General features: G+C 39.7%; 1 protein-coding gene across 2 annotated transcripts in view; it reads left to right on the forward strand.

Annotated features, from left to right (window-relative positions):
* The first annotated feature begins 121 nt into the window (after window positions 1-121).
* LOC126403593 (collagen alpha-1(XX) chain) overlaps window positions 122-13,483 on the forward strand; it is a 48,124-nt gene continuing 34,762 nt past the window's right edge. For both annotated transcript variants that reach the window (XM_050066353.1, XM_050066354.1), the window contains exons 1-4: window positions 122-234; window positions 4,025-4,139; window positions 8,338-8,442; window positions 12,133-12,276. In XM_050066353.1, coding sequence (XP_049922310.1) covers window positions 4,034-4,139; window positions 8,338-8,442; window positions 12,133-12,276 — 355 coding nt within the window. In that variant the 5' untranslated portion in view covers window positions 122-234; window positions 4,025-4,033. The remainder of the gene's footprint in view (window positions 235-4,024; window positions 4,140-8,337; window positions 8,443-12,132; window positions 12,277-13,483) is intronic.

Consider the following 13,483-nt stretch of genomic DNA (forward strand, 5'->3'; position numbering starts at 1 on the left):
ACACGAGTCTTGTTTGCGCTGCGGAGCCTTATATAGCCTTCTCCGGAGTGCCACGCCCTTGCTGGAGCAGCAGGAGGGCCCAGCTTCTCGAGTTTCACTCGGAGGAGCTCAGATACAACCTGATGAAGGGAGCTGGCTCCACAGTTTAGCGGAACTGGCTCTTGTTGACATCCCTCCTCTGGAATGCAGTGTGCAGTCTCTTTGAAGGAATAACGTGGACTCACCTACAGCCAGGTAAGACCTCACCTGGCTCCGAGAAAAATCTGTTTCACTGTGGTGTAGCAGTTTTTGTTGGTCCTGTGTTCACAGGTAAAAAAAAAACTGAAATAGGCTTGCTTTATATCTTGAAAGTCTAGTTGCCGTCTATTGTTCGGAGCTATCTTAAGCAGCCTACCTGAGGGAGGGACAGAGCTAATTTACTACCTCTTTGCGAAATTTATACACATTAAAATGTAATTTTCAGTGTTTAATTACAAATTAAATTCTCTTGCCCTCTGCGTATTGCGGATAACTATAAGCAACAAGCTAGCTGATACGCAGTTATTAAATAACAGCGCCGCGTTGTTTGTTGTGTCAATTATGCGTCAAACACTCCACATCTAGCGACTAATTGATTTTCAATTAGTAGTGGCTGACTTTCATACTACTTAATGTGTCTGTACTATATAGGGTCACTTTTAAGTCAATCTTAGCGTCTTTATTCAAAGAAAAATTAGGAGGCCACCTGGGTTCATTGGAGTTCAAGCGGTTTTGCGTTGGTGTCATTTTTTCCCCTGGTGAGGTCACTCCAAGGGTAATAAAGGCACCAAAAACCAATGATACATGACACAACGTAAATTCAAGTAATAATGACACCAGCATCAGAGTTAAAAAATCAATATAGCATCTTTTACACTGGATGTCGTAATACCATAGATAGATCCTCAAATGTTAGAAATAAAAGTGCAATGTAAAGTTTTTTTCCAGTGCACAGAGGAAAAACTGACTCTTTTCAAACAGACTCTCATTTTGGCTAACATAATGGACAAGTTGCTGGTATTATTTAGTCAGCCAGTGGTGGTAAAACTAGCAGAGGCAGTCTTGTCCAAAATTAAGTGTTGTTTAGGGCTGCATAATATGAAGAAAAATATCATAATTTGACAGAGATGGCAAATGTGATGTTGAGTTGCAATTTTAGTGGAAATGGTCATTTTTGAATTCCGTTTTTACTTGAAAATAATATAAAAATGATGGTGGTGTGATTTTTTTTTTTTTGATGGGATCTGTACCATACAAGACGGTTCCTTACATCTGGAATATGATTTGTAGGCCTGGTCATCTCTGTAGCACCACAATGCTTCATTAACAATGGTATGCTTCTACACGTTCTACCTTAATCAAAAAATTGCAGCTCCTGCAATATGGATAATGTACTTGGTCACATTGCCACTTTGATAAAAGAAAAAGACTGATTGATAGTGCAGCCCAAGTGCTGTTGTCCTGAGTTGTATTGCTTTTGTGACCTAATGGCAAGCATCTAGAAATTAAACAGGGGGAACAAAAGAGACTCTAGAATCCTCCTAGCATGTAGATCCACTGTAAGAAGATTCATTGATATGTATTGCATAACAATAGCCATCTTTTCCGCTCAAGTACAGTCCAAACTCAGACTTGGCAGGATTCAGGCACGCAGGTACTTGTAAAACATGAGAAAACATACTAAAGGGGCTCTTGTCACATCACATACTGTACATGATGACATCAGGTGGTCTGAAAAGCCTTAAGGCAGGCTGGAAGTGTTTCTTAAACTCGCCTCAGTGGTGGTCTGTCTAGTCATGAGGTCTAAAATATAAGTTGAAGGCTCAGACAGGAACTCATGAAAACATCTGTTAAAGCACGTAAATTAAGCAAAGACTGAATGTGGAATAAAATACTCCTAGATTTGATTTTTATTAGGAATTTAAAAACTCAATAACTCAAAGGACTATCATGACAGAAAAATCCCAGGGAACAGCACTTAAATATTACTAAAAATACTTATTACCAAAGTGGTCTGTGCAGGAAACAACTAACAATATATGAAGATACAAATCAATGGAAACAAAAATATCACAATATAAACCTCTTCGCCCTTGCATCTCTAAGCCCTTGATTCAAATTTTCTATCTCAAAGTTAACCCATCGACCCTCCCTGCTAATCCAAAATCACAAATCATGAAGAAAAAAAACGCTGCTCTTGTTCTTCTGAATTACCTACATCTTAATCTCAGAATTATGGGAAAATTTTGACAGAAAAAAATTCTCCTGCTTTTTTGAATTACGGAAATAATTATCACAAAAATATTCATCTCCTTAATTGAGAAAGATGGCAAATATTTTCTCCCATGAAAACTTTTATCAGACTTCTGACATAATTATCTTGGTAATTCACTAAAAAAGCAGATTCTTTTTCTTGAATGCATTATGCTAACATAATATCCAACATTTGATTGATAGGACAGATTTAATGCTACCTTTTAAAATTCAAACTTGACTACCAGCACATGTAGTAACAACTCTATATTGTGACATGACATGAGAGCATTTTGATGAGCAAACATGTTTCACATTCAGCTTCTTCGTGTCTGTTCATTACACTGTCAGTAAGCTGTCAAGTGTTTTACACTGTCTACATGTTTGTATTTCTTTTCACCTGTCCGTCCTTTTCCCTTTCATGATTTCATACTGAACGCTTTTTAACTAAGCCAAGGATAATTTAATTTTTTCTAGCAACTGTCTCAGTCACAGGTCTGTAAACTCCAGTGTCATGGCTGAGTTACCAGACCGTTGATTGTAGCTTTGTCCAGCCGGCATTTTGTTGAACAATGTTCTTATTCACAAAGAACAAATGCCCTTGTTTTCTAAAGAGCATCTGCCCCCACAACTTTAAATAATTTTCCTGCAGTTTTCCAGTCTACTTCAAAATTATAAAGTACAGTTAGCTTTATTTTGTTGGAGTCAGGCCTCTAAAATCTAAAAATGAGTCACTGACATTTAACTGTTTGATCAGTGACCCCCCTTAAATGCAGATAATACTGAATCATGATGATAATGTATTGGGGAGTGAAAACAATGGCTCTCATGGCTCCAAACAACTGTTGCACTAATAATCCAGAGATTGCAAATGCTTTTTCTTCATGAAAGAATAACCATCTAACACTCTGATTATGTAGTATGTACTTTGCATATGAGGCATTTAGTGTACGTTGTGTGTCATGTTAAATGTTTGAGGTCTCAGACAGAGGCGTGTTAGTTTTATGGCCTCTAAAAGTGCTGCCTGTTTGTTAATATTACAGCCTTGTGTGTGTGTCATTAGCTGTGTGAAGTTTAAGGTCTGTAATGGGGACAAGCACTGAAGCACCTGTAGTCTGACTCAGCCATAAAAGAGTTCCCATGGGAAAAGATGACAGGTTACATGTGTTGGTGCCAGGTTTTTTTTTTAAAAAGCAGGCAGGTTATGGGTTTTGTTTTTGTTTCTTTGTTTTTTTTAGTTGTTGTTTTTTCTGTTAAGGTGGCATGAACCCTGTGCAAAAGCCAGTGAAATGCACCATGCCAGAATATTTTTTTCATAATTGATTAATCTGCTGATTAATTTCTGAATTCATCGTTTGGTTTATAAAATATCAGAATATTGTGAATTATGCTGCAAGATGACAACTCCTTCTTAAGTGAGATGGGCAGTTTGCTATCATGGAAATGGAAGAAAAAGTCTTAAGTGATTATTCATTTAATTTTCTGTCGATTGACAGGAGAAACAAGATTTTCAAACACCAGCCAGCTGCACATTGATAGTGTCTCTGCTGCTCTACTTTGGGTTGCATGGTTGGTCTTAATTTTGTCTGTTGGTTTGCTATTTGATGCAGGTTATAACTCAAACTAAGTATATATGTGTGTATATATATATGTGTGTGTGTGTGTGTGTGTGTGTGTGTTAAAAATGAAATGTATTTAGATATAAATGAATAAGTGTATGAAATATTTATAGTATTGTTTTTCATGTTTCTAGGCTCCACTCATGTCTCCGCACCTCCTTGCTTCATCGTCATCATCATCTTTCTGGCTAATGCTGTGTTTCCTGCTCAGTGTCGTCTTGCTGCTGTCTTCAGGGGTCCATGGCCAAGGTAGAGTGCCTTTCATGACCATTATAACCATTTAATTATTAATAATAGGAAAGTATGTCACATGCACAGCTAGAGATTATGGTGAAGTCTAGAAAAAAGACATCTCTGTTGTGTTATTGTAGTTAGCCTTTGGTGCTGTAACGTAACGTTATATTTTTTGTCTACTAGCTACATTTAGCTAATGTTATCATTGCTAACATGGTAGTAGTGCCATAAAGTAACCAATTTAAATTTCAAAAAAATCTTACATGGTATAAACCTACTTTATAACACTATATTATCCCTAGAAAAGTAATAATAAAGAAAGCAGGTACAGCATTCTTCTTTTTTTGTAAGAAGACAAACTGCTCGAGATGCTAGCATGTTAGCTAGCTGTGTCCCAAAAGAAATTCTCTTACCTTAACTAGTAACGTTTATGTTAGCAAATACAATGTCAGACAATCTCAAAAACATATTGTGAGATGTTATGAAAATGTATAGCAATTTAATAATGTAGTAGCTTTATTCTTTCTGGAAGGAGACAATCTGTTAGCAGTGCTAACTTGTTAGCTAGCTGTATCTTAAAAGAAAATGTTTTACTATAACCAGTAAGGTTAACATAAAAAATGTCATAACATCTTGAATTATTTCACCATTTCTTATATTTTAATGCAAGCACCCATATTTGCTATGGTGTATTTTTCACTGTAATAGTTCATACATAATGTTTAGCCTGCTATTTCATTTACTATGTTGTTTACAGTCCTACATCAGGCCAGAGCTGCTTGTACTAAATTGCCATAAAGCAGATTTTTATTGGCATATTTCACATCCTCTGACTGCCTCTCATATTAGTCACAGACCACTATCCCTAAGAAAGACATTTTGTGGCAGACCATTCCCTGTTTGTCACAGTACAGCTCTGATGACACAGTGTTGGCAGCTTTACTATTAATGTTTTCTAATTGTTTTGTGCCTCTATTACTACTGCGCTGACACTGCTGACACAGTTATCATTTTGTCTGCTAATTTCCAACAGCACAACTTAAAGCTCCACAGTTTGACATTTTTGTGAAAGAAACTCGCCCACAAAGACAGTAAAACGGGCAACCTTGCATGGCAGTTTAGGTCAGTTATGCTAATAATCAAATCTCATTAACATGCACATCCTTATGAACAGGTGTCATTCATCAGGCTGAATTTAGCATTTCACAACAGGTTTGTGCAGTTTAGAGAGTTTAATGAGTCAGATGTGAAATACTTGTATGAGTAAACCTCACAGAAGAAAGTAAGAGGGGTTTAGGGTATGAATATGAAAATGGAGGCCCAATGTGCAAAGCCTATTAGCAGAGTTCATTAGGATTTAAACACACTGCTGAAACATCACTCATACTAACACACAGGCTATACTACACTGCAATTAAAGAACATGACATTATCATAAAGATATGATTTTTTAAATTGAATTAGTAACACATTTAATTAATATGCTCATTTTTAAATATACTTTGTGATGCTGGTTATTAAAAACAATTCATGACAGTGCCTTGCAATTATTTTCACCGACTTATTAGAATTTTGCAATTTCTATATTTATTTCATAGTTAATTTTTTGTACATTGCATAAAAGAAACAATTGGCAAGACTCAAAGGGCTTATTATTTCAGTGCTGAACTAAAAAATGATGGCCACAACCAGCTGCTCTTATCCCACACATCAGGGAGTACAAAACAGCCACTCTACTTGTCTGCATATCTCCCCGCCTGTGTGGAAAAGTTGTTGTTGTTAGTGGGTCTGTTAGACCTTGACCCCAGTCTCTAAATCCCCATCAGACCCTATCTGATCTTCTGCCAGGCACCCAAGAATATGAGGACCCTCCAGAGGCCCATGCCCCAAATACACAGTTGCACACACAGTTATACACATACACACACGCATACACACATACATGGTTGTCAGAAAAGAATCTGTTGAGTGTTGAGGGTCATACGTCCACAGAAGCGATGAAGACAAAGTTCTGTGATTCATGCTGTTCATGTCTACACTCCTCTGTCTTCTTCACTTCCGCTTTCCTCTCCCCCCTCATCCTCCTCTCCATCTATAACCCTGCCACATAGTACATACAAAACCCTGACACACTGTAACTCTGTGCTGTTCCTCTGACATGACCTCTGACCCTCCAGTCCTAAACCAGCGTCCTGTTCCTGTTTCTATACCAGACGAGAGGACAGGGCATGCTTTGATGGATGAAGGGGCAGCTGGAGAGAGGGAAGGATGGAGGGCTGAAGGGTAGAAACATGAAAGACACTACTTGTTGGGAAGCCCCTGCTGGAAATTATGTAGATGAAGTGGAAACAAGAGATGGATTTGATTTGGGGAGAAGGAAGTGAGAAGGGTTAGGCCGTCTTGGAGAACGGGAGTTTCACAGCTTGTTTCTTTGATCTTTGAAAAGCCTGCAACTGTCATGCCCTCCTCTTCTCTGGAACAAAAATCCCTGACTAGTCAACACGCACACACTTAGAGCATGTTTACACCTGGTATCAACATGTTTCTGTGATACAAACACAAGTAGACAGTTGAGACACATTGCCACTTAAATCTGTGTCTACCATCTATCATGTGTTTCCAGCCAACCACTTGTGTTCCGGTTCTGTTAGTTACTTCTACCCGCATGGTAGCTGCTGGCTAGAATGCTCAATAGTCTTGATATCGGTTGTGTCGGTACAGCTGGAGATATCACTGTCAGCAGAAGCCAACACGCCTCGCTCCTTAGGGCAAAAAGGAGGAATGGTCACGCAATACTTCATTCAACTCGTCGTAAACTGCAGAAGTTATAGAGCACTGGGGCGCTGTCACCAAAACAACCACCATGTACTACGCTGACGCGTATTTAGAAAAGCTATGTTGTCAAACTGGGTTCAACAGTAATGTATTTTTTCACTTGCCTGGATGGACAGGCAGATCAGAAATCTACCTGCCCATAGTCAAATTTGCAGACACAAATTGTATTATTTATCTGTGGTTATCAAATAACATATACGTGCCACTGAAATACAACCAGTCTGTGGCCATGGTTCTCGCCAAAACCGGTGGATTGCCCTCTCCGGGCTGGGGGAGAGTTACTGCCTCAAGCAAGGGTGTTCAAGTATCTTGGGGTCCTGTTCACGAGTGAGGGTAGAATGGAGCGTGAGATGGATTGGTGCGGCTTCTGCAGTGATGCAGGCACTGCGCCTGTCTGTCATGGTGAAGAGGGAGCTGAGCAGGAAGGGGAAGCTTTCAATTTACTGGTCCATCTACGTCCCAACCCTCACCTACGGTCATGAGCTCTGGGTAGTGACAGAAAGAATGACACTGTGGATACAAGCAGCCGAAATGAGTTTCCTCCATGGGGTGGCTGGGCTCAACCTTAGAGATAGGGTGAGGAGCTCAGACATCGGGAGGGAGCTCGGAGTAGAGCCGCTGCTCCTTCACGTCCAAAGGGGTCAGTTGAGGTGGTTCGGGCATCTGATCAGGATGCCTCCTGGGCGCCTCCTGTTAGAGGTGTTTTAGAGGTGTTTTGGGCACGTCCCACTGGTAGGAAGCCCCGGGGCAGACCCAGAACACGAAGGAGGGATTACATATTTCATCTGGCCTGGGAACGCCTTGGGGTCCCTCAGGAGGAGCTGGAAAGTGTTACTGGGGAGAGGGATATCTGGGGTGCTTTGCTCAGCCTGCTGCCCCCACTAAATTCCTGTTTCCAAGATAATTAAAATGTTCATTTGAGCTTCAGCAGATAAGACTTTGTCTTTACCAACCACCATTATATACGAGTACTGTGCAAGTACAATTCTCAACAGAGATGAGAAGGAAGCAGGATGGCTCTCTTCAGAGCTACTTCTGTCATCTGCTGCAGAAAAAACTATGTGTTTAATTGTTTTTGTATTCAATATTTTGTCCCACTTACCTTATTGGGCAAGTGTATGTTTTTTACTAGCCTGATGTGATATTTTACTTGCCCCAGACAATCAGGCAATGCTTACTATTGAGCCTTATCAAATGTGACTTAGACCACCCCTGCAAGTGGTTTGAGAGGTGGTGCGTTATGGTGGTTGTTAACATTTCTACTTAGCGCCACTTGTGATCAGATTACCCAAGACGCATGTTAATACCAGGTGTAAACAGGCTCATACACTATAAAACCTAATTTTGTTTTCTTTCCTTTGTTTCTGTGAATTTCAAGGTCGTCTAAAGCTGACGGTCCTGTCTGAGGACAGACTGCAGATGAAGTGGAAGGAGGCTGATGGACCCGTTCAGGGCTACAAGGTCCGGGTGAGACCCATCTCAGGTGAGACTTTCCTGCCTGTGTTGAACTTAATATTATTTGGCTTCGGCCCCTTCACTCAAATAAGGGAAATGTTGATGATACAGCATGTTACGATGTTTCAGATAACTGCGTGCTTTCGTCTTTGTGGCATCCATTTGTTGAAGGCCCTTCCCTGCTTCAACATGGCACTGTGTACAAAGTGGGATAATAAAGAAATTAATCCTGTTTTTTTGTGGAGGGACTTGACTGTCCCTCACAGAGCCCTGACCTGAACCCCTTCCAACACCAGCATGGCCCCCATGCAGACATCCGTGTGCACACCGATTTTTATGACTGTGTGGACTGTACACATAACAAGCATGTGAACTGCGCATGCTCCACACTCATGTTTCAAACACCAGTCTAGTCCAAAACACTGCAGTCAAGCCAGCCAGTTAACTCACCTTGCGGCCCTCCCGTTTACTGCTGGGGGCTGACTTGGACCCTCAGTTGTTCTATAGTATATGCATTCTATAGTCATTACATTGTGCATCAACATTAACTTCATAATGATAGATCTAAACAAAAAACTTGGCTATTTCCACTTTAACAAACTAATCTCAGACTCTTTATTTTGTATGGACACAGTCAGGATTCCATCATAAGCAAGAGCAGCTCTGCCTCTGGCTCAATGTAACAACAAAAGAAAAGAAGATATAGGATATCACTGCAACATCAGATAAAATACTTCATGGCTTATCTTCAAAAGACATGATAACCTTTCATGCTGAGCTGAGACTTCAGAGAAATCTGTATCCTGATTTGTTAAAACTGGTTAAAAGAATGATCAAAATATACTGTGTTTTTGCATTTGATTTATAAAAGAGATAAGTTGTGTAAATCATTGTATTTTTCTTCCATTTATGGAAGCGTATTTTAAAATTGATTGGCTATAATCCAATCCCAGTCTGATCATAAACTTTTTATATAAGCATATTTCCCCAATTCCCTCTTCTCTAGTTTGAAGCAGCATATAAATATGGTGTGAAAGGGCTTTTCATCTCGCTGTGATCCAGACTGCCATGAATGTGTCAGCTCTCTTGCTTCACAGGTGATGGTTTGGATAAGAATGCGGCTCCCTCTCCTCGCCTTCTCCTTCACATCTATGATTCTTCCTGCGCCTCTAACTTCTTCCTCAACGTTGTTTTCTCTCTGTCACCATCTAATCTCCCATTCCACACTGTGCAGCTAAGTCCAGGCACGTCTAAAACTGAGACTGAGGGGGGCTTAGAAGAAGAATTCAGTCCAATGTGAGTCTTGAGGTGTTGGGTCTGGGAGGGGGGCAGTAGGAGGATGAAAAGGTGGTGTAGACGAGATTAAAGAGGGAAGGCAGTACTATCCTGGAAAATACATTAAAAACAATTGCAGAAGGTTGCAACATATATCTGCGTTTTGAAGGACAGAAGAGGAAGTGGTGTATCATTTGTATAGAAAAGAAGAAGACGTTGAAAAAGACCAGATGGAAAAGAAAGAAGGATTACACAGAGAGCTGCTGAAAACCCCCCCTGCTAAGATTTATGAACATACATGCAATATATAAATCTAAATACAGTCTGCATTTAAAGCTCATTTTAGCCACATGGATAGAAAGGGTGCATTCCATTTGTCACTTTTAAGAATTATTGTGATTTAATTCAATCTAATCAAACAAGTACTGAGAATAGTGTGCATAATCTGTTAGGGTACTTAGAGCAGGTTGGGCATGATAATATATATTGTCTGTAACACTGTAAAATATTAATGTAGCATAGACTCTTCAGATTAGTACAACTACATATAGACCTGCAGTATTTCTGCAGCATGATGCTGAACATTTAGACTGTTATGTTCACTTATTTATTGCTTACATGTCGACTTTTGCAGCTTCAACTCCTGGGAAAACAGTTTGTAGAAACGGATCTTACCCAGACATCCAAGGCCAGTAGACTGTGGATTGGAGAGGGAGGGCCATTAGTACCTTATCACTTATTATGTGGTAGTGTTCGGTTCCAGCCTGCAGCCCTTTACTGTCATCCCCTGTCTTTCCCCCTTTCACACTTAATCTGTCCTGTTAAGACAATTGAATGTAAATTGTGACACACTATATGACAGCAAGAAGATAACAAAGCTGTACTGTATCTTACAATTATTAAATTATCAGAACTTTGTAAAAAATTAATTGAAAATAATTAAGGACATTCAAAATGGAATCAGTAAAGAATAAAGTGATAAAGTAATTGCAGGACCAACAGTAAGTTGTTAAACACTGTCTAAGCCACATACAGTTAGCCAGCGTTGCTGCCTTTTTCCCTTGCTTTATTCCTCATGTCGCTGATCTGTTTGTGCTGACTAAGTTGAAATCTTCAAATTTGCTGATGATACTGCAGTAGTTGGGTTCGATGAATCAGCAGGAGGGAGGTGTCTGATCTTGTAAGTAGTGCAGTGATGATAGCCTTCAGCTTAATATAGGAAAAACTAAAGACATGATTCATAGACTTCAGCAGAGGGAAATGTGGGGAACTACCTCTTCAAATTGCCAGCAAACCAATGGAAAAGACAAAAGAGATTGATGCTGGTATTGTTTACACCCTGATGGTCTGTACCTGTGTGTCATCATGGCAAAATATGGTAATGGCGACACCTGTTATAGTGGGAACTACCACAAAAGCTGTTTGGAGTATTTTGGTAGGTGTCTGTATATCGGTCTGTCTGTTTGTCTATCTGTCTGTGGACAGATATTGTCAACATGATAGCATTGCAGCTGTGCAAGATGCAGTCATTAAATTTTACAGGTGTGCAGTTAAGATGTAAATGAATGACGAGTTTTAAGATGGGTGTGGTCTGAACAAGGGGGGCGAAAGTATGGTAACCCTTTTGGTACTTCCGTTTTGAGTTTTTAGTTAGCCTCGACAATTTGACAGTATGTGGCTGGTACTGCATTCACCCTTTGTGTCTGTGTGTGTCATCATGGCAATATGTGGCCCTGGAGACACCTATTGTGGCGGGAACTACCACAGAAGCAGATCTGAGTGTTTTGCCATGTGTTTATTTGTCTGTCTGTCTGTGGACAGATTTCGTCAACACAATAGCATCACAACCATGCAAGACAAAACATAACAGGTGTGTAGTTGAAATGAAAATGAAGTTCAAAGATGGGTGTGTAAGTCACAGATCACTTCAATCATTCCAGTCCACTGATCCAGTACAGTCTCGGGCATATTGAATAAAATTTAACAGGGTTCACTTGTTTCACCAAATGCTATGTGTTCCATTGCACCGTACATACTGATTTGGTGTTGTGGCTGGCATGATCCCATTGCAAGATGGTCTCTAGTATTCTTTGTAATTATTTGTTGTGTAATTGTTTGTCTGTGTAATTTTAATGTTTAGGTTATTTGAATCCTGAATTGTAAACCTGCGGTGCTTTAAGGGTTTGTTAGTATATGTTTTAATGTCGTATTCTATTTATGTTATTATGTTTTATGTATGTAATGGTTTTATTACATTGATGTTATGGCATTAAAGATAAATCAACTCAACCCAAAACATAAGTACAGACTCTCTCCTGCTTATTGATACTCTTGCAGAAAAACAAACCTGAGGAGATGTCAGAAACCTTGACTTTCCCTTAAGATTTAATTCTGTACAGTACCAAGGCAGCCATTTCTCAACCAAAATGCTCATCTTTTCCAGAGGTGCCACAGCCAGAGCTGATGCTGACCACCACACGGGGCCGGGCAACAGTGGCGGGACTGGACTCCAGTCAGGAATACGCCCTCCAAGTCCTTGTGCTCAATGGAACGACAGAGAAACTTCTTGCAAAACGACGATTCACCAGTAAGAAATGCAGAGTGATGGGTGGGAGATATTAGAAAGGATGGCTGAAGAGGAGAAGATTGAGGATGGAGGGAGGAAGATGAGCACAAAAGGAACAAATAACCTTCAAGAGCTTTTTGAGGTCAAGGCCTTAGTGTTTGAAAGAACAGAAATCCAATCTTATTGTAGACAATGATGGTAAATGTACCTTACTTTGAGGTTAAACAGTCCATTATGGATTTGTGGGTTACTTTCCAGTACTTTAGAATACTTTGCACATCATTGTAAATCAGATGTATTTGCCTGTTGTCAGAGAAAAATAAGAAAAGTTAAAAAATGTCTTGCTGGTAGATTATATGAATTAGGGTGGGTGATATGGCTCTAAAATCACAATATTTTAGGGTATTTTTCCTGCAAAATATATAACCTTACGCTGTTAAAAAGAAGAAGCTGGTTTGTGCCTTGAGCGGGAGAGCTTGGCAGAGATATAGACGGACAGGAGAAACATAGATGTAGGGTGTGGAGCAATAAAAAGGTATGAAGCAGATTGTTCGTGTGTGTGTGTGTATGAACGAGCGTGAACATGATGGCATATCTATATGGGGCATCTGATATGATATAGTATAGGATTTCTTTTAAAAATCTGCATAAATTTAATGGAATTCACAAAACAAGCTACAGATTTATGTGAGGTTTAAAAAGTGACATAAAACTCCACAGGCATGATGTGATGGACAACATTGAACAGAGATGAAAAGAAGTGCTGTTTACTCAGTTGGTATTGTGAGATAACATTGGCAAGCAGCAAAGTAATAATATAGGAAGTGGTGCATTTTTGACATTCTTACACTTTCTTAGATTGTGCATTGACTCCTCCAAGTCCCTACAGTACAAGTACACACACACACACACACACACACACACAACACACACAGAGTGAGTGGGCATAAATACTACTCTAGCTAGATTACAGGCTGAAAGTGGGTTTTGTCTTTAGTTACTCTGTAGATTGAGCTGAGTTCAGCATGTTTCTGGGTAGTAAATCTGCCCATCAGCATTTGTTCCACTGTGTCTAACAAAGGTAACCTTACTGGCAAAATTGCACAGTCAATAATGGCTTTCTTTTAACGCACACTGTGTGACTGTGTTTTAGGTCAAGCAGCTTGCAGAGAGGACAACAGTGGTCTTAGTGTTGAGTTTACTGTTAATTTCTGAGAAGAGAAATGGC

Source organism: Epinephelus moara, chromosome 16 (genome assembly GCF_006386435.1).
Source record: "Epinephelus moara isolate mb chromosome 16, YSFRI_EMoa_1.0, whole genome shotgun sequence".
Lineage (NCBI taxonomy): Eukaryota > Metazoa > Chordata > Actinopteri > Perciformes > Serranidae > Epinephelus > Epinephelus moara.